General features: G+C 44.4%; 1 protein-coding gene across 1 annotated transcript; it reads right to left on the reverse strand.

The window, feature by feature from the left end:
* Positions 1–368: 368 nt before the first annotated feature.
* On the reverse strand, positions 369–17,906 carry LOC115009387 (zinc finger homeobox protein 3-like). Its single transcript, XM_029433344.1, has 13 exons — positions 17,575–17,906; positions 13,319–15,081; positions 13,135–13,259; positions 12,700–13,085; positions 12,344–12,557; positions 11,569–11,676; positions 11,295–11,432; positions 11,085–11,092; positions 10,982–11,038; positions 9,267–9,417; positions 4,381–9,104; positions 3,583–4,248; positions 369–3,445 (listed from the first exon to the last, which is right to left on the reverse strand). Exons 2-13 carry the CDS (start codon positions 15,043–15,045, stop codon positions 3,329–3,331), a joined length of 8,421 nt encoding a protein of 2,806 aa, XP_029289204.1. The 5' UTR covers positions 15,046–15,081; positions 17,575–17,906; the 3' UTR covers positions 369–3,328.
* Between the last annotated feature and the right edge of the window lie 1,197 nt (positions 17,907–19,103).

Consider the following 19,103-nt stretch of genomic DNA (forward strand, 5'->3'; position numbering starts at 1 on the left):
CTCTCCCTGAGTCGTAAAACACATTATCATCAGCAGCAGCAGAAGCAGCAGTGTAATTCATCTGAGGTCGTTAATATTCATCATATCATTTAGTCACAAAGGAAACTCATCTGGCTGAATGTCACAGATGTAATTAATGAAGTGACCCCAGAGGTCATGGCTCCATTCACCAAACGCCTTCCACACACTGCTGTGTTACACACACACACACACACGGTTGCACATCAAAAGCCTTCCAGCCAGACACACACCACCACCGAACATACAACCTGGAATATGAAACACTTCTAACAGGCAGACACCCTTGCATACCACAACATTCACAAAATGGCTTCTCTCGGTTAGACCAAAGGGATGAGACAAGAGCATGCACCAAAGCAGACTTTATTTAGCTCAGTGGAGTATGGGAAGGGAAAGGAAGAGAAACACACACCAGTAAGGGAGAACTTGGGAAAGGAGAGTATAGAGACACACTAAACCACTGGAGCAGGACATAAGGACAGGTGCACATCACAGGTATCTTTTTGGTCATCACTATGGCAACAACATATCCAGAAAAAAATGAAAAGAATGGTTTTACCTACAGTAAGGATAACAGAGTCCCTTCACCATAGAGGACCCCAATATGTACATCTTACAGTCACTAAGATCAAGAGAATACGACAGAAATTAAATTTAAAATAATCAGTATACAAAAAACTGCCTTTGTGGTATTTGGAATGCACATTTCTGTACAGAAGAAAGCTCATTGGTATTGTCGTAAACATTGGTTAGTTTAAGAACAAAACATGACAGAGTTAGTCAGTCCACATCCTTTGGAAAGTTGGCTGTGATGTCAGTCTGAGTTCAGCAAAGCTGTTTAAGCTGGACAAATGGACTAGAGACATTACAACACAGAAAGACTGACACCATACCAGTGGAAGGTTTGGGGCTAAACTCCTTCAAATAGCTATGCAGTATCTCCATAAATATTGAGAAGGTAATGCCCTAAGCAGGTTTCTCTAAAACTGGAAGCTTGAAAAAATATTTCTGGTATTACGAAAGCGAAATTTTTATTTTTTGAGTAGGAGTAATTAATAGGATACTGAAAAACAAACCTGATGGAATTGAGCCCCACATATCCATTTGTTTTCAACAGAATAACAGAGGAGCAGTTTATCAACAGCATCACAGGTATCATTACAGTTTGTAGTCATTAAAGCCTAGTGGTAAAGCGATCAGAGCATGCATCTTTCTACAGTATCGTTAGAAACTACAGTACATTAGCAGCAAACTGGACATCCTTAAGGGCTGAAGTTCAACACTATGGTAAAAAAGAAAGAAAAATAAACTGCAACATTTCTCAAGAGAAGTAAAACTCTTTAACCGCTATATTACAGACTGCCATGGCTCTAGTTTGGGGTTTTGGTTACAGTCTCCAGTGTGCTTATGAGAGGCAGAAAACAGTAGCTTAGATATAGGGACTCCTTCCTTCTTTAAAAACAGCAATACATCGTCAAGTAAACAGTAGCGCTTATTTCTGTAGGTCATATGGTTAAAGTATTATCACGTCTTTGGATTTTTGTCTTAAAGCATTAATTATTGTTTAGCTATTATTGTTATATTATCATTATTACAGTTAGAATAAGGACTGGTTGCAAATGAACACAGGAAGAAAGGTAGAGAGCAAAAGAGGAAAGTAGGTAGGGAGGGAGAAAGAGGGAAAATAAATTAAGTGTACAAAAATAACATCAATAACATCCAAAGTTTTTCTCAGCATTGCGCAGTAGCTCCCTTTCTGTAAGTGGAAAAGGGAGCTATGTCTCAATCATCCAATGAAGTCTTGAGTCAACCATACAAAAGCTAAATACTGTACATTTACCCCTCACACTATTAAACATTTTAGTTTCAATAAGGTTTTTGTAACAATCTATTACTCAGAGGTGAAAAGCTCAGATCTTTGAAATACAGATGTTTTTGTAGATATCTTTTAATACTTAGACCAAGGTTAAACCATGCCTCCACTGTTTTAAAAACAGAAAAGTACAGTATTAAGATCACATTTGAAGCGGAGGAGCCATGTTGAGCTGTTGACCTGAGCATAGAAAGCTTTACATTAATCACATAACATTGGTCAGCCATTGGTATATTCAAATAGAACGGAAAGGCAGTAAGTCACCTTGCCTGAACATATCAAAGCTGTCATAATCTTTTCATAATCATGACACTATTATATCGAAGCAAGACAGTTTATCTCAATCCATAAGATTTATATTAAGAAACTATTACTAAACACACACAATGTAAATTTGAGTTTGGTTAAAGTTTTCATATACAGTATAATGGTTGAGTGCTATAAAAAATAGTTTGCCCCGTTCAGGACAAACTGGCCTTTATGTTCTGTGCTATTTGGGCTGTTATCCACTAAAGGAACATACAAGGTGTACATGTACAACAGAAGACTCATCATTGGCTTGTGGTGGGTGAAGCTGCATTTTGGCACCGTATCAGTCTTTTGGTAATCGGCTTACTTTTGCCAGCTGCAGATCTCACCCATTCACCGTACAGACGTCAGCTCTGCAGTTTGTTATTGAAAACAAACGTGTTGAAACTAAATCCACAGACATGTAAAATTTTGGTTACGAGCTTTGGAATCTGAGTCAGTCTTTACAAAAGCTCTATGCGAATACCTCCGTCTATTTCAAGGATATTTTTCCGTTGTTAGTTTTTTTCATCATCTTCTTCTTCTTCATCCACTGTTAACTGCTTTGTTTTTTCTTCAAGTTTATCTTTTGGAGCTCTCTATTTACACTAAAATCTCTTTGACAATTTCTTTTCCAGCCTCTTACAGACTGGCACTACATGCTACACAGCTAGTCATCTAGCACTGTCTGGTGGAGGGCCCACTGTGAGTCTGTCATGCAGACTGAGAGGTAGACTGCAGGTCTAGCTGGGCAGTGAGGTCACATACTTGGAGAATGCTCTTTGGCCTCTGTGGCATCTGGTTGGTTGTTTTTTTTTTATCAAGGTGGTGTTTGGTTGTAGTAAGGTGTTTGACGGAATAGGGAGAGGAGCTCTTTTCAACAAGAAAGGAAAGACCAGAAAAGAGTTTAAGAACAATATGAAAAGAGGAAAGCTGTGGTAGAGAGGACTTAGTTTGGGCTCTCTCCTACTTTCAGTTGAGAGAGTTTCTCTTTGGGCCACTGTGGCTCGGCATCTTTGGGGTGTTTAGGTTACAGGTTTGGCAGCAAAGTGGACAGGGTATATGTTTAGAGGTCGACAGCAGGTACAGAAGGGGCTTTAGGGAGGATGTAGTAGAGGGAAGCAAAAGGAAACGTAGTCTGCCTCTCTAAGCTCTGTCTCTCTCCCCTGCCCCTGCGGACAGCTCGGCCTGCTCCCTCTCTGCAGAGTCAGAGCTCAGGCTCCTGGCCCTCTTCTCCTTGGCTCTGGCATTTTGGAACCACACCTGCAAAAACAAAAATGTGTATGAATGAATAGCCATTTCGCTTAAAATACTTAATTGTTCTTTAACTATCGTTTTTAATCTTTAATAAATGAAGATCAAACTGCATTTTATCATTCATGAATATTTGAATCATTTACCTGCACTACTCGGTGAGGCAGTCCCAACTCCTGGCCCAGTGTCTCACACTCGTGTCGGTTGGGGGTACGGTGGCTCCTGTAGAAGTCTCTGAGCTGGAGTACCTGGAAGTGGCTCATCTGTGTCCTTTGGCGCTGCTGCTGATGTTGGTGCTGTTGCAGACTTTGCATCTCACCCCAATCTGAGCTTGGACCCCCAGATCCCTCAGGACTAGGGGACCCTTGATCAGCCATACTGGAGCCCTCATCACATGGGTACTCATCATCGTCTTCCTCATAGTCATCATCCTCCTCAGGGTTGTTCAGATCAGTGGTTGAAGACAAAGAGGTCCCCGGTGGCTTCATAGTTAACTCTTTGTTAATGAGGACAAAGCCATGGTTTGGGATGAGGTTGGAGGCAATAGATGGGCCTGGTCTGTCCATGACAGATGACATGGTCATCCCAATCTGCCCATTGGATCCATTACTCATCGATAAGTTGTAGCCTGCTCTTTCAGCCTCTGCCCAGTGGCGTGACCTCATATGGGCATCCAGAGCACTCTTAACCTTGAATAGAGCCCTGCAGAATGGGCAGCGCAGGTGGTTCAACCCCAAGCTGAAACTGGATCCTGGCCCCATTGACCGGAACTGTCCTTTTCTCTCTCTGGCTCGCGTGTTCTGAAACCACACCTGTGAAGGACAGGCAAGCATGTTTTAAATTCAAGATAAACAAAAGCATAAGTAATTTTCCAGTCATTGCTTTCTGTCCTCTCTCTAAAGCATTCACACATATTCAAACACAAACAAACATCCATAAAATACCTGAACCACACGTCTTGTGAGGCCTACATCACGTGCAATGCCTTCCAAGACTCCTCTGGTGGGGTTTGAGTCCATGCTGTAGCGCTGATACAACACTTCAAGCTGTTCTGGGGTGATGGTGGTCCTCTGACGCTTATCCCTTCGGTGATCATCCTCAATTTCTCTACCACTTCTTTGGCTTTCAAAACTAGTCTCCGACATAAGCTTTGAACTCTGCTTCATGGGTGTCAGGGAACTTTGAGAGAAGCTGGTAAGGGTATTACTCGAGTGATCAGAGAGTGTGTTTTTAATTTGTATGCTGTTTAAGTGTGAAATCATGGGATGTGTGGGATTAGGATGCATCTGGGACATAGCACCAGAAAGCATTTGGCTGGCCATCAGGGTGTGGTTGGGGTGGAGCATCATGTAAGGCATGGATCGGTCTGTGAAGCCAGAGTGAAGAAATTGGACCTGGGACTGAGCTGCCAGGAGGTGTCTAGTCTGATGCTCTTGCCACTGCTGGTATGAGGACAAGGACACTGGGCAGAGACTACACTGGAACTGAGCCTGAGTTTGGGGTTGGAGCTGTTTTAGCTGGGATTCAGTGGATAGATCAGTGGAGGCATCAGGCAGCCTAATGTGGCTTGTTTCAGACTCTGGAGCAGCCGGGAGGCTTGGTGGTATATCAGCAGGCATTTCAACAGTTTGATCAGAAGAAGGGCTGTAAGTATGCCTCTGGCTGGAATTAGCTGTAGATGCGATGGTGGGAACTGTTTTTTGTGAAGAGTAGGAAGGGCGAGGCTGTGGTCTTTCTAGAGTACTTTCTGGCTGCAGGTTGGGCTCAGGTTTTGAAGAGGACCCTGTTTTCATGGCCTGAACAATTTCCTTACGCTGGATGTCTGCATCTGAAATTCCATTTTGAGTTTGAACTGGGCTCTTGTTGGCCTGGGGAGAGATTGTTTTATCTTCTTGTTTCCTAGTAACAGGTTTGGGTTCACCTTTGGCTGTTAGATGGTCACTTTCCGTGCATTGAGAGGGATAATCAAGGACAGGTGAGTCAGGGTTGGTGTAATACTCATAAGTCAGATCCATGGAGTTTTCATTCTGAGATTCATCGTGTCCTTCATCCCCACAGCTGTTATCATCATCATCGTTCTTGTAGCAGCCATTTCTCTGTCTGTGAATGTTGTCAAGCTGGTTCTTCCCCTCTAAACCATCATCTGTACCTCGGTCTTGATTTTTGCGGGCTCTCTGCCTAGCATTTTGGAACCATACAACAATGATTCTGTTAGGGAGAGACAACAGAGCAGACAACTTGTCGTATTCTTCCTCTCTGGGGTAGGGAGTTGACTCAAACACCCCCTGCAGAGTCTCCAGCTGTTGTTCCGTAAAGCGGGTTCGGGAAGAGCGTCGGCCCCTATGGGACTCTTCTCTCTGTAGGTCTGCTGTCTGGGACTGTGGGGAGGTATTGGCTGGAAGGCCTGGGGACAGTGAACATGGGGAAAGTGTCAGAGGCTGGTTTTGTGCTACTTCTCTGGACTCCTCCAGGGCTATGGTTGGGGGGTTATTAAAATTGTAAGGGGAATCTTTGTCCCGCTGGCGCTCTTTAAATAGGGTGTTGCGAAACCAGTGTTTGATGACTTTATGAGCCAAACCAGACAGAGCAGACATCTTGTCGATCTCTTCATCACTGGGGAGGCTATTAATATCAAAGTGTTTTCTCAGAACAATCAGTTGCTCCTCAGAGATTCGGGTTCGTGTTCTCTTACCCTGTTGTTCATGTATTGTTGGGCTGACTTGGGGTTGAAGTCCTGTTTGGATGAGGCTTTGTTGGGATGGTTGACCCAGCAGTGCAGTATTGAGCTGTGAAAGCTGACTTTGCAAAGAAGGGCTGAGCTGTGGCTGTTGCCCTAGCAGTGCTGTGTTGAGTTGAGATTGGTAGAATTTTGCGAACTCAGGGTTCACACTTGAGTCTAACCAAGGTTGGGGCTGGAGACCCACAGACTGCATCACAACTGAAGGGAGGATAGGTAGGTCCATGGAAAAATTAATGTTGGGTAGGGAAAGTGTAGGTAAAGACATTGGGGCCATAGGAAGCTGGGGCAAGGAAAGCATAGGTATTTTAGGTAAGGTGAGAGGCATGGCTTTAGCTGGAGATGAGGTTTGAGAAGTAGCTGTAGCAGATGTGCTTGTAATGGGTGCATCTTGTTGAGGAAATTCTTGAGGATATGAAGGAAAAGGAGGAGAAGAATGTCCGGGGGCAGTATGTGTTAGGTCTGTAGCTTGAGTACATGTTTTGGTTATGGAGTCTGAAAATGAAGGTACAGGGGAGAGTGCAAGGCTTTTAACTTGAGGAATAACTGGTTCCAGTGCTGGTTCTGAGGATGAGACTGGGGCTGCAGCTGAAGCAGCTGAGTTCTCCCCAGATTTAGGCTGTGTGAGAGGGTACATCTGGTCATACTTCATCCTGTATTCTCTGGAAAACCTCTCCAGTGCAGGAGTTGGTAACATCATCCTATGAATGTACTCCCGGTGACTTTTTAAAATCAAGGCATCTGAAAAAAACTTGCCACAGTCACTGCACTTTTCTCCTCTTTCACAACATCCTTTCTCTTTGTTTGCTGATTCCTCATCCTTCTGCCTTTTCTCCTGAGACAAACTTTCTATCTCTCCATTGCCCTCTACTCCTTTGTTATCCTTGTTACAGCGTTCACTATGTCCATCCAGTAGTCCACTAAACTTAACTCTTTCTTCCTCTGAGCATGCCTTCATCGTGTTGATATCAGAGCACTCCTGTTTATCTGGGATCATATTAGTTGGTATCTGCTGTTGGTGTCTGTGTCTACTTTGTATATATTGCAGTGCCAACTCATAGCCATAGCTCTGCAGCAGAGCTCGAAGAGGCTCCCCATTCACAGCAGCATAGGGCACTCTGGGAGGAGGACATTGTAATCCAAGAACATTAAATGAGGAAGAATCTGTTTCCTCCTTCTGTTTTTCATTTTTAACAGTAGGAACAGGCATTTCTTCTTTTTCTTCCTCAAAACAAGTATTGCTCTGTTCTCTTTCTGACTGGTTGTTTGCTGATCTACTGTAGCCAGCTTCCACCTTGGCTTCACACTGCAGATGATTCTTGTGTTGGCTAACAGCTGAGTTTGAACTTTGTCTCCGGGTTTGTGTCTCTTCTATTTGAGGTTGGAACTCCCTTTTAATCTCTGTCTTAACCTGTTCTTTTGGGATGGAATTGGCACATACGAACTGACTAAGTTCTAGGCTCTTAACAGTTAACTCTGGGTTAAGGTTCATGTCTCCTGACAAGTAAAAGGGTAGAAGAAGTTGCTGCTGCAGAGAGAGCAAGTTGTCTGGTGCCAGGGAGAAGTGTTGTTTAAGGAGGTTCTCTGTCCCTAAAGGAAGGTGCTGCATCAATTGGGACTGGAGCAGCGCTGTGTGTTGTTGTAACTGAGCGTGGGCCTGTGCCTGAGCCTGGGCTAACTGCTGCTGTTGTATTAGCATCAGCTGGTTTCTTGACGCTATAAGTTCTGCCACTCTCTTTTTAGCTTGCTGGCTGTCAGTTGGTTTAGGGAGGGTTGGCTTGGCATCGGTTGTTAAACCAGGGCCTAGTAGTAAAGAGGTTGAAGAGCTTACTACATCTGGCCTCTTAGTGAAAGGAAAACTCTTAGATGTTTCTTCTCTGGTGGTAGCAGCTTGAGTTGCAGTAGTAAGGACTGACACTGGAGCAGCTACGCTAGATGCTGGGGTCTGTGGAGCTGAGTTCTGGGCAGCACGAGCTCTAGTCTGATGAAGGACAGAGCGAAGATGTATGTCCAGTGTGGAGCTCTGGCTATAGCCTACTCCACACAATCGGCAGCGGTAGGGCCTAGGATCTGGGCCACGGGGCGCCTCGGGGGCAGCAACACCTGTGCCAGAGTCCTGAAGAGCTCGTCTAGCCCGGTGGAGATGGGATACAGAGTTATAGTGGACCAAAAGGATGGTTTTCTGGGTAAAAGATTCAGAGCATATTGTGCATTTGTAGGGCCTGGTTGGATCCAGATAGCGGTCCATTGTGGGGTTAATGCTCTTTCTGATAAGAGAGCTGGAAGTAGGTTCTGATATTATCTCCCCATGTGGTTCTTTCTCTGGCTCAGTTAAATCCTCCTCACCTCCATCAACTTCACCGACCATGTCCTTCTCTTTAAATTGTACTTCTTCTTTTTGTTCCTCCTTTCCCTCCATGCCTAGTGCTTCTTCCTCTACCTCTTCATCCTCACCCTCTCCTGCTTCTTCACCCACTTGAGGTGATAAACTAAAATCTTGTTGAACTGAACTCTTATTGTGCTCCATGTATTGAGCAGTGTGAGGTGGTAAGAGTGTATTCTGCCCCTGTGTGTCCAGCTGTGAGTGTGTGTTCTGCATGTGTCTCTGCAGGGCCTCCTGACTGCGGCATTGTCTAGAACATAGGGGGCACTCTGTCGCCGCCCTCATGGCATGGTACTGCCAGTGCAGCTGGAGCTTCTCCTGAGTGGGGAACGCCAGGCTGCACCTGCTGCAACGGAACCGGTAACCATGGCGATCAGAAAGGGGAGGGAGGTCGCTGGGCGGGGAGGAGGGGGGGGTCTGAGTTGGGGACTGAGGAGCCAGTTTGCCATTGGAAGGGTGAGTAGTGTTGTCTTCTAAGGGTGGGGTGAGTAGAGCTGTGACATCTTTGGGTGCGGCTACATCTCCCTCAGTGTTCTCCACTGAAATGCCTGCAAAATACACACCAATAATAAATAGTAATAGTACATTTTAAATAACATTGTGCTAAGAAGACAATTTATTTTGAACAAATTACCATGACAGTTTGGAATGACTGATTCCTCAAATAATATTAAAATGACGGTCAGTTTTACCTTGCCCTTTTTACCAACCTTTGTTTTTCTGTGAATCAACTGAGGCACTGGAATCAGCAGTAGGGGAACAATTTGCATTGTTGTTCTTGGTGTTAATATTTTTCTGAGTATCGTCTGTCTGTGGTTCCGTCTGCAGCTGAGGCTGCGGTTGTTCCATGGATAGTGTGACCTGGAGAAAAAAAAAGTGACAGTCTGTAAATTTAGTTTTTTGGTGGGGAGTTTATTACAAGTTACACTCAATGTTGTTTTACCAATTCACACTGAAAGAAAAAATGGGATATTACCATATTTTCTTAATCCAACATTATGAATAAAACATTTAATTGTACAGCATAATAGCAAATACCAAAATGTATAAACATGAGTGCCTGCACACCCTGTCCTAATATCATAAAACATTAAAGTGTGAATTTGTAAGTGTATCGTTACATCTTGCACCTGCCTGCACAGTAGTATAGACAGCAAGGCACATCAATTTGGTAATAAGTGTATATGGTTGAGATATGTGGGTCTGCCCTTCAGCTCATACGACACCCTCCAACATGCCCCAAGGGTTTAATAAAACTTTACTGAGCTGAATAATGAATTTATTTAAAATCATTCTTCATATAGGAAACCTCCATCTCCACAGCTTCAAGCACTGTGAGCAAATACTATATCTATGCGAACAGCTAGCTACCATTAGGAAAGGACGGACAGCTAAAGATGAGATTTACATGACAAGAGTTTTCTCTGCGTAACAGCTTCATATGAGAGAAAGAGAAGAACAACCACACACACACACACACACACACACACACACACACACACACACACACACACACACACATACATACACACTGCAGAGAAAACTGAAGGTCAGGCTTAATCTAGAGAGCGTAATTGGAAAGCAAGGTACATAATGGCCATCATCACCTCAGTCTGAATTAATGAACCTCAATTACTATCAGAGAGAGTGAGGGAGGGGTAGGAGGGAGGACGATGGTGGGGGGGTACGGGGTGTAGAATATGAAAAAGAGAGAGAGCAGGGAGAGGGAGGGAGGCAGGGAGAAAGTATGGGGCAATGAACAAAAAAAAACTGCTTCGGAGAGAGAGCGAGAGAGAGAGAGAGAGTTAGGGAGGGGTAACACATAAGAAATTGAGAGAGAGCTTGGGAGAGACAGAAAGGGAGGGGCAGGGACAGAGATTGCTGAATAGGAATGATAGGAGTAGCTGGAGGGGGGAGGGAGGGACAGCAGAGGGGAGAAAGGGTGAAAAGCAGTCAGTCAAGTGGAGGCGAAGAGCGCAAGAGACAAAGGCCACTTAGCATACGGGCCAGGGAGATGGAGGATGGTGATGTGGATAGATGACCAGTCTTTGTTAGTTGGAGAGACACAGTAAAAAGCATGGGGGCCCCTTTTTAGCTTGACTGCACTTCTGGTAATAGAGGGCTACTTAAACATGCATTATAGAAAGACTGGCTTTTCCCTCACTCACTCAGTCAGACCCTCTCTCTTCCACTCTAAAAGACGCGCATACACATACACACAGAATGCACGGCTGCATCAAAGATGATAGCGGGGAGCTACTTAAACATGCATTAAAAAAAGCGCTGCCTTTCTCTCTGGTGCCTTCTTAATGGAATTGTCTCCCTACATTTCACTCTTCCCCATCCCCCATCGCTTTGCCTTCTCGTTTTCTTTTGCTTCCTGACAAACGCAAATACAACAAATACACACATTGCATACACTTACTGTGCTGATGAGCTTGTCTACACAGTCCTGTGCCACACTGTGCACATGTGTGAGATGCTGTCGCATGTTTATGTGTGGGAGTTTAACCTGGCACAAAGGGCACTGGACAGTCTAAAAGTGCCGAGAGAAGGGAAGAAAGAGAAGTGAGAAAAATGGTTTTAAAAAAGTGTTGAATTCGAAGGCTGAAAGAGAGCACAGATGCATGAGTTTGTGGGATTACACTAGAACTGCATTGATTGTGTCTGTTGTTAAAGTTGTGGACATAGACTACGTCAACATGCTTAAATTATTCAAATGTGTGTCAACTGCTCACCTGCTGGTTCAGGATTTTGCTGGTGTATTCTGGGGCGTTTGGTTGAGATAGAGTTTTCCATTTCCTCACATCCAAAGGATGGACGCTTGACTGAGGGCAATGAATCCCTCTTTTCTCTTTCCTCCTCCCTCGTGTCTTCTTCAAGTAAAAATTCATATGGACATGTAAATAGATTGATATGTACTGTGTATGTAATATAATATCATCCGAGTTAACTTCCATATGTTGTAGAACGTGTTGAAATGTATAATATACTGTATACATATTTATATACCTGTCTCCTCAGAAATCTGCTTCACCTCCAAGTTACAAGTGTCTTTGGTTGTGTCCAAAGGACCAGTGGTGGTCTCACTGGAAGTTTCCATATCCTCACTGAGCTCTCCTGGTAGGGTACATGACAAATAATTATGCTACACAAACATTGTGCTTTCATACAATATGCTCACAAATTATCAGGCTAATTGTAGTTTGTATTATCCTTTAGATAGCATCCTTCAAAAGACCAATGTCTTTGGACCGCACTTCATTCTTCTTGCTTTCCTACATACGCTATTGATTAAGTATAGATTTTCCATTAGATTCTCCTCAGAGGTGGAGTAGAGGTAATATGGACTTACAACACATCAGTTCACCTCGATAAGTCTTAATCTGCACATAGACAAATCACAGAATACATTTAATTTACAACTGAAGTGTTGAACTACTAATTTTAGATGTTGTGCCAGCAGTTCACACGCTCCAGACGATGTAAACTCAAGTGTTTTATCTTGAACAGACTGAAGACTGGTGACCAGCCTCCACCTCCCCCATTTTTATCCAGGGGATTTGTATTTGCCCATTGATTAGCAGGTGCTAGTTAGCCGTTGTCAGGGGTTATTGGGGATATAACAAGGATGTGTATCGACAAATCAATTTACTTGATCAATATCTCAGCAACAGCCGTTACATTTTCTCCCTCTTTTCATCTTAATCCCCTGTCTGCTCACTGCTGTCAGCAAGCAGCGTGTGCAACATGAAATCAAATACAGCCACGTGGTTCATATTCTCACCTGTGACACCATCAGGTCTTTTCCTGATGGTAAAAATGGCTGCTAGCTCCTCTCCGCCCATTGGCTGCAGCTGTAGTAGGCCTTCCCTCTGCTGATGGGTTGGGATTTGACTGTGTTTCAGTACTTGGAGTTTAGAAGAGGAGGAGTGGTTGCATAAGAGACAATGGAACAGCCACGAACCTCCATCAACCTCTCCATCATACTGCCGCAGGAACTAAAAATAATGTAGAAAGGAGAAAGAGATTTTTTTTTTTTGGTTGGACAACAGTTTATAAATGAATTTCTGAATACATTTTTGTTTCCAATGCTGCTTGCTTGCCCTAAGACAAAGGGGTTATTATTGAGAATGTACTGACTCGATAAACACGGACGCTGGCCTCGTGGTGTGGACTGAGGGAATGTGCCCGTAGCTTGTCCAAACTGCTGGTCACGTAGTCACACAGGTTGCACCTCAGCTGGACGGGGTTGCCCTTAGCAATAAGGGCAGCCCCCTCCTGACCCCTGTCCCCACCCTCCTGGAGGTGAGCAGCAAGCTGGTACCGGGTGCGGTGTCTGTCAGTCTGGCAGTGCAAGGAGAAGTTAGCCCTCAGCGGGGTGGTGTAGCCGCACAGCCTGCAGTGGCAGCCACCTGCGACGAGGGAGCACCACTCAGACTGGGGCAGAGAGCGAGGGGCGTTCAGGTGCTGCTCCACAGACTCTAAGCTGTCGGACGAAAAGCAGGAGCAGACAAGGCATTGAAACACGCCCTGGGAGAGGGGTTCAGAGGGGGACAGAGAATGGGGCTGGAGGGGGAGAGGGGGAGGGGGAGGGAGAAGGAGTCAGTGTAGACCCGAGGGTGACTGGCTGATCTGCAACTTGTTGACTGGTCAGTCGCATGTTCAAGGAGAGCTCACCACCTAAAACACAGAGAGATCCCCTGTAAGAATGTGCAATATTTTTAAAATCAATGACTGATAACACCAAGAGATGCATTACTCACCTGTGTTTTGTAGGTGTTTCAGCTGCGGGGCAAGACTCCTGCAGTGAGACAGATAGTAACCTCTCTGGAGCCGTAGCATATTATGTGTGTGTTTCTCGCTGGTTGTGTGTATGCGCAGGTTGCGGGCAATGCTGGTCTCATAGTCGCACACATCACACCGCCACCGCTTACCATGAGTGTGAGTGTGTGTAGGTGGTGTGAGCTTGGTGGGCTGGGTAGTAGGCGTGGGAGTAGAGAGTGGGGGCTTATATGCGGGCTCATCCACTGCGTGACTGTCGGAGGAGCTGCTATTGTTGATAATGTGAGTAGTGAGCATTTGACCATTCGAGAGTCCCCCATTTTGAACATTATTAAGGTGTTTATCCGACTGCATGTGTATGCTGAGGTTGCCTTTCGATGAGGTAGCATAGTCACACACCTCACAGCGGTAGGGCTTGTAGCCACAGGCGTAGGTTTCACCGCGGGCCAAGCGAGGATGGGGTTTCCCCGAACTGCAATATGCACACACACCTCGTGTTGCACCACCGCACACACACTTTCCCCCGGAGGCGCCACACACACACTGGCCTTCCGTCTCTGGATGTTTCTCTTTCATGTGGACTTGCAGGGTATGCTGAGACTTATAGTGCCAGTTACACTTGGGGCATTTCAGCGTCTTGCAGGAGTTGCGTGAGTGCATTATGGTCATGTGACTGGTCAGTGAATTAGGAGAGAGGTCTTGGTTGAGGTTTTTAAGGACAGCTTCTTTCTGTTCTTCTTCTTCTTTGTCTCTCTCGTCATCCACCTCTATGTCTAGCTGGCTGTCATTTGGTTCTGGAGCTTTGGCACCATCTCCATTGGAAATGGAAGAGTGAGGAACCCCTGCCGACCCATCATCCTCAGCAAGTGTACTGGCAGGCTCCGTACCTGCCAGTGGAAAAGCCAGAGTAGACTGCTGGGATTTAAAGCTCTGAGGAAACCCAGAAATCCAGCCCTGATCTCCCTTAATGTCTTTTACCTCTGTCTCGCTCAGCAGGGCAGAAGAGGAGGACGGACAAGTGAAGTGCTTTGGAGAGGTGGAAAGAATAGGGGAGGGCTCTGGAGAGGTGGAAGGAGTGGGGGAGGGCTTTGGAGAGGCGGCTATTTTGCTGTTGAGTGTGCCACTGGCCTTTGCAGTGCTGGAAGAAGAGCTGTGCTGGCTCTGTTGAGGTAATAAAGAACATTTGGATTTGGTTTGGCTTTGGTTTGAGATGGCCTCCTCCTCTTCCTTCTCCTTCTCCTCCTCCTCCTCCTCCTCCTCCTCCTCATCCTCCTCCTCATCCTCCTCCTCCTCTCCCCCTCTGCTGCTAAGGGCTGCTGAGAGGCCCCCTGTAACTGACGCCTCTCCCACACCTACATGCACCTCCCCTTCTTCCTTCCTATGCCCTGACAAATTTCCCTCCCCGAAATCTTCCTCCATCCCCTGCTTTTGACACGCTTCATTCTCCTGTGAATGTTGGCCTCCTTTCTGCTCACCTCCCTGGGTCTCTTCTCTAGCCTGGGACCCCTCTGCGCCCTCCTCCTCCTGCTGAGGCAGGGTCAGGGGCTCTTTGGCAGGGGCCATGGCTGAGGTATGAGAGGATGACCCCTGCTCTGGAATGACCACTAGGGTCAGGAGAGGAAGAGATAAAGCCTGGGGACTGAGGTCAGCATCTCTCTCCTCTCCTCCCCCTCCATCCCCTCCTCCTCCCTCACCGCTGTCCATACCAGAGGCTACAGCTGCCACGCATTACTACCCCACCTGTGTTTCAGATAGAGAGAAAGAGAAGCAGAGGACAGACAGAGACAGAAGAAAAGTGAAGGGAAAAAAGAAGAGAAAATTAAATACATGAGTCATGTAAATAATATTGCATAACAGTTGAGGCCATTGATTACAGTCCCTGGAAAGCATCTGTTCAATACTGTCTTCACAGTGCGCAATACAGAAGCTGGTTACTCAGGGGTTAGCGTTAGCCCTTAATGGGAAAATCAATAGCATGAGTGCTAAACTAGGTAGAGGAATGCGGGTAAGGGCTACGCAGGAGGTCTATAATATTTCTCAGGGGATAGGATTAAATAAAGAACTGAATGCTTCTGAGCTAAAGGGCTTCCACTAAATTGCCACACTTAGATAAAAGCAGATAAAAGAACAGTTTTTAAAGCCAGTGTATCAGTCGCTACATCTTTTGCTGTGCATTGGTACAGAGATATATTATGAAAGGAAACGGGGTCTCTGTTTAGCACGATCCATTTTATAACACGCAGTGCAAACACAGGGGGTGGTCACAATACAATAAACACCTGTATAATCTAATTTAGTCCAAAATACAACAAATACTTGTATGAGGCTTATACAATTTTTGTTGACATTTCAGAAGGGTGTTTAATAATATCTGTGGTAATTATTTAAGCAATATTTAGTGATGTTGCAGCGTTTTGTATTATATTTCTCCTCTCCTCATTGTATGTGCATTACATTGTGTACGCCTTCTGTAAATCAAATTTATTATATACACACCCATAACGCTGAAGCAATAATATACATTAAAATAATGAATCCTTTTATGTAATAAACTGAAACTGTATATATCAAGCATTTATAGTTAATAATGGTGTGTTTAAAAAAAACTATTTGTAAGCAAAATTTTAATTAATCTCCGTTTTGAGACTACATTTCCTTGACTTTTGAAATAATCTGGTTTTAATGAAACTAACAAAAGGACTATGACGATGTATCATACATGAATGACCATAAACATTTTAGTTTTTCATTAGAATTTCCAAAAACATATCAATGAGGTTTCACAAAGAATCTAAATTACCAGCACAGTCATGCATCACTACAGAGACTTCCTAAAATAAATTAAATCGGGCCTCTCCTCCTTGTCTGTTTCTAACTGACAGATGGATGCCAGATGAGACAGATACATCTCTCTTACTCTATGTGTGTCCCACAATCTCATTACTGACCTTTTTTAATCAAGGAGACCTTAATGTACCCTTTCACCTTCTCCTTCAACCAACCACCCCCTCCTCCTCCTGCTTAAACACCCTCTCCCTCCGTCTCTCGTGTAGCCACCCCCCTCTCCCCTCTCTGCACCTTAAAGATATATGGCTCATATCGGCACTCTGATAGTGCTTTAATGTACTGTGTTTATGTCACAGGCCACAGACCCTTGCCCACTGCAGCTGTCCACTGTCCCGCTGGATAGTGCTGAGGGGCTGAGTCTGCCTGCCAGCAGCTGAGAACAGTCTCTAATCTGATAAAGATTTTCATTTACACTGCAATCAATAACCTGGGTCTATCGGCAATGTAACTATTTATACAAACATTCCTGGCTCTCTATCGATCACAAGTGCGGGAAACCATCATTTAACAATGTGTGTGTGTGTGTACCTCTGTGTGTGTTAATGTGAGTAAATCCTGTTGTGCACTGCAAACTGATTCTGATAATGCCAATTACACTGGGCACACCTGACATTTTACATGTAATCAATGAAAATATTAAAAGGTACAAGACCTTTGTTATTAGGCAAGAATACAACAGATTTTGAAACATTATGTCCAAATACCTAACAAAAACAGTGAGGCTGGTCTCTCTCTCTCTGTGTGTGTGTGTGTGTGTGTGTGTGTGTGTGTGTGTGTGTGTGTGTGTGTGTGTGTGTGTGTGTGTGTGTGTGTGTGTGTGTGTGTGTGAAGAATCGAGAGATAGGAGAGACAGAGGTGTGAGGGGGGAGAGAGAAAGACAGAGACAAGAGTTGTGTGGCTATACTTTGAAAAAATGCATTTTGTTTGTCTGTATAGGTTCTGGATAAATACAGTTGGACATGGACAAATACTGTTTTGAATGCAGCTGCTTTGCGTGAGGACCCTGCACACAGCCTACACAAGTCTCAAGGTAATAGCACTAAGCTGTATTTTGCATTATTCTGGGTACCATACTATTACCGGACGGGCAACGACTTGAAGTTCACTCCCTGCCTGCGTCTGTGTTGTCAAGCCACTGACCAACACTCAGCCCCCAGACTACTTCAGCCTTTGTTTACAGTGGACCGCACCGTACCACACTCCGATTCAGCGAAACCAAGAGTGAACGCGTTCAGTCTCCAGTAACAGGTGACTCAATGCAAAAGCAGATCAACAAAAGCTCGATTTGTGCGATTTACAGGCTGCACTAACCAAACACCCTTTCCTCCCCACCGCCGGGTTGCTTCCTTCCGTCCCTTTAATATCGTAAACAAATGGCAGACTTACATTTCTGCAGCGGCTCTGGTACAAAGCTCCGTACGCTGAATGTGTAGTAGTCCAGAAAACAATCGTATAGAGAGTCCACTCATTCCTTATGAATGATCCTCTGCGTTTGTACGGAGCCAGGAGGAAAAAATGGGGAGAGGGAGAGAGAGCAGCGGGGTCCAAGTTGTTACCAAACAACAGTGTAATTAAAGCTACATATAGGCTGTAGTAAACAGAAGACGGGGGACGGAGGGGTTTGTGCGAGCTCCAGAGGTAGAATGAGTTCTGATCACTGTGGGGGGAAAAACACTTGGCTCTTTATTCCTGCTAATTAGTTTCCTTCAAAAAATGGCTGAGATTACACCCAGTGCGCATGTGCGTAATTGCGCAGACACCGCTAATTAGCCCGTTTGGATCAATAGGATTCCGCGAGAGAGAGAGAGAAAGAGAGAGAGAGAGAGAGAGAGAGAGAGAGAGAGAGAGAGAGAGAGAGAGAGAGAGAGAGAGAGAGAGAGAGAGAGAGAGGGAGGGGGAGAGGCTACAGGGGACGCATAGAGAGGACAAGGAGGAGAAGAAAATATGTTTTTAAAAAGTACGAGAAATTACAGCTGAAACGATGATTTTTTATTACAAATAGAATGTTGTCGCTGTAAAATTCCAGTTATATGTTACATTTTAGATGGATTTTAAGACAAATCCCAGATTGTCTAAAAATGTAAAGATAAGACAAAATCACAGAAAAATTTCTAAATGCACTAAAAGACATGATAAAATACCAAGAAGTACAATAATGTCAAAATAAAGTCAATGTTTATTTCAAAGACAGACATACTAGGCTCTTAGAGGAATATTATGATGCTAGAAAATCTGTCACAAAATGCGACACTATCAACGTGATTCACTATTGAGGACTAAGCACACTGCAAGGCCCTAGAGGATTATTTTAGGAATATTATGTTGACTTTGTGTTTTGAAATCCGACGTTAGACGCTCAAATTTAAGCATTATGTCCCAGACTTAAATCGCATTATTTTCATGAAATATATACATTTCTGTGTGATAGCCCACTTGATTTTGGAAAAGTTGTAGAAGGTCGCAAGGTTTATGGCAGGCATATATTCACGTCTAACAAAGAGATTTAAAAAAATGAATGCATAAAGGAAAAAAAGTATCCTGTGCTTGAATATAAAATGAGACATCGCACCTTTTGATTGTTTTAGGATTGAGGCTGCAGGACTGGGTATTGGGAAAAGGTTTGCTGCTTAATTTTCTCAGTTTGGAAAACAAATATGTAAGCCTAAATTGACGTGTCCACTTGTGTGTTTGTCATCACAGAAGATCTTTGGGTTTTTTTCCTGCTCCGGCCGTCCCATCCTCGCTACTCGGGTCTATTGTTATGATAATACTATTGTGAATTTCACGCTGGATGTGCAATCTGTCGATCATCCATATTTTAGAAGGTGAAAACTGCATTTATTTGTAAGATCAAATAGTATCTTTTTTACTTTAGTAGGTCTTTATTGTCAAAGCTGACCTTGTCCCTTTTTAAG

The sequence above is a fragment of the Cottoperca gobio genome, chromosome 6 (assembly GCF_900634415.1).
Source record: "Cottoperca gobio chromosome 6, fCotGob3.1, whole genome shotgun sequence".
NCBI lineage: Eukaryota > Metazoa > Chordata > Actinopteri > Perciformes > Bovichtidae > Cottoperca > Cottoperca gobio.

What these genes read in the sequence shown, in the direction of transcription:
- LOC115009387 (XM_029433344.1), bottom strand. Translation starts at nt 15,045, where the DNA reads ATGGACAGCGGTGAGGGAGGAGGAGGGGATGGAGGGGGAGGAGAGGAG. An exon ending in TCCCTCCCCCTCCCCCTCTC is followed by an intron (nt 13,086 to 13,134) that starts CCCCTCCAGCCC and finishes TCTCCCAGGGCG; the next exon opens with TGTTTCAATGCCTTGTCTGC. An exon ending in TAGACAAGCTCATCAGCACA is followed by an intron (nt 9,418 to 10,981) that starts GTAAGTGTATGC and finishes TTTTTTCTCCAG; the next exon opens with GTCACACTATCCATGGAACA.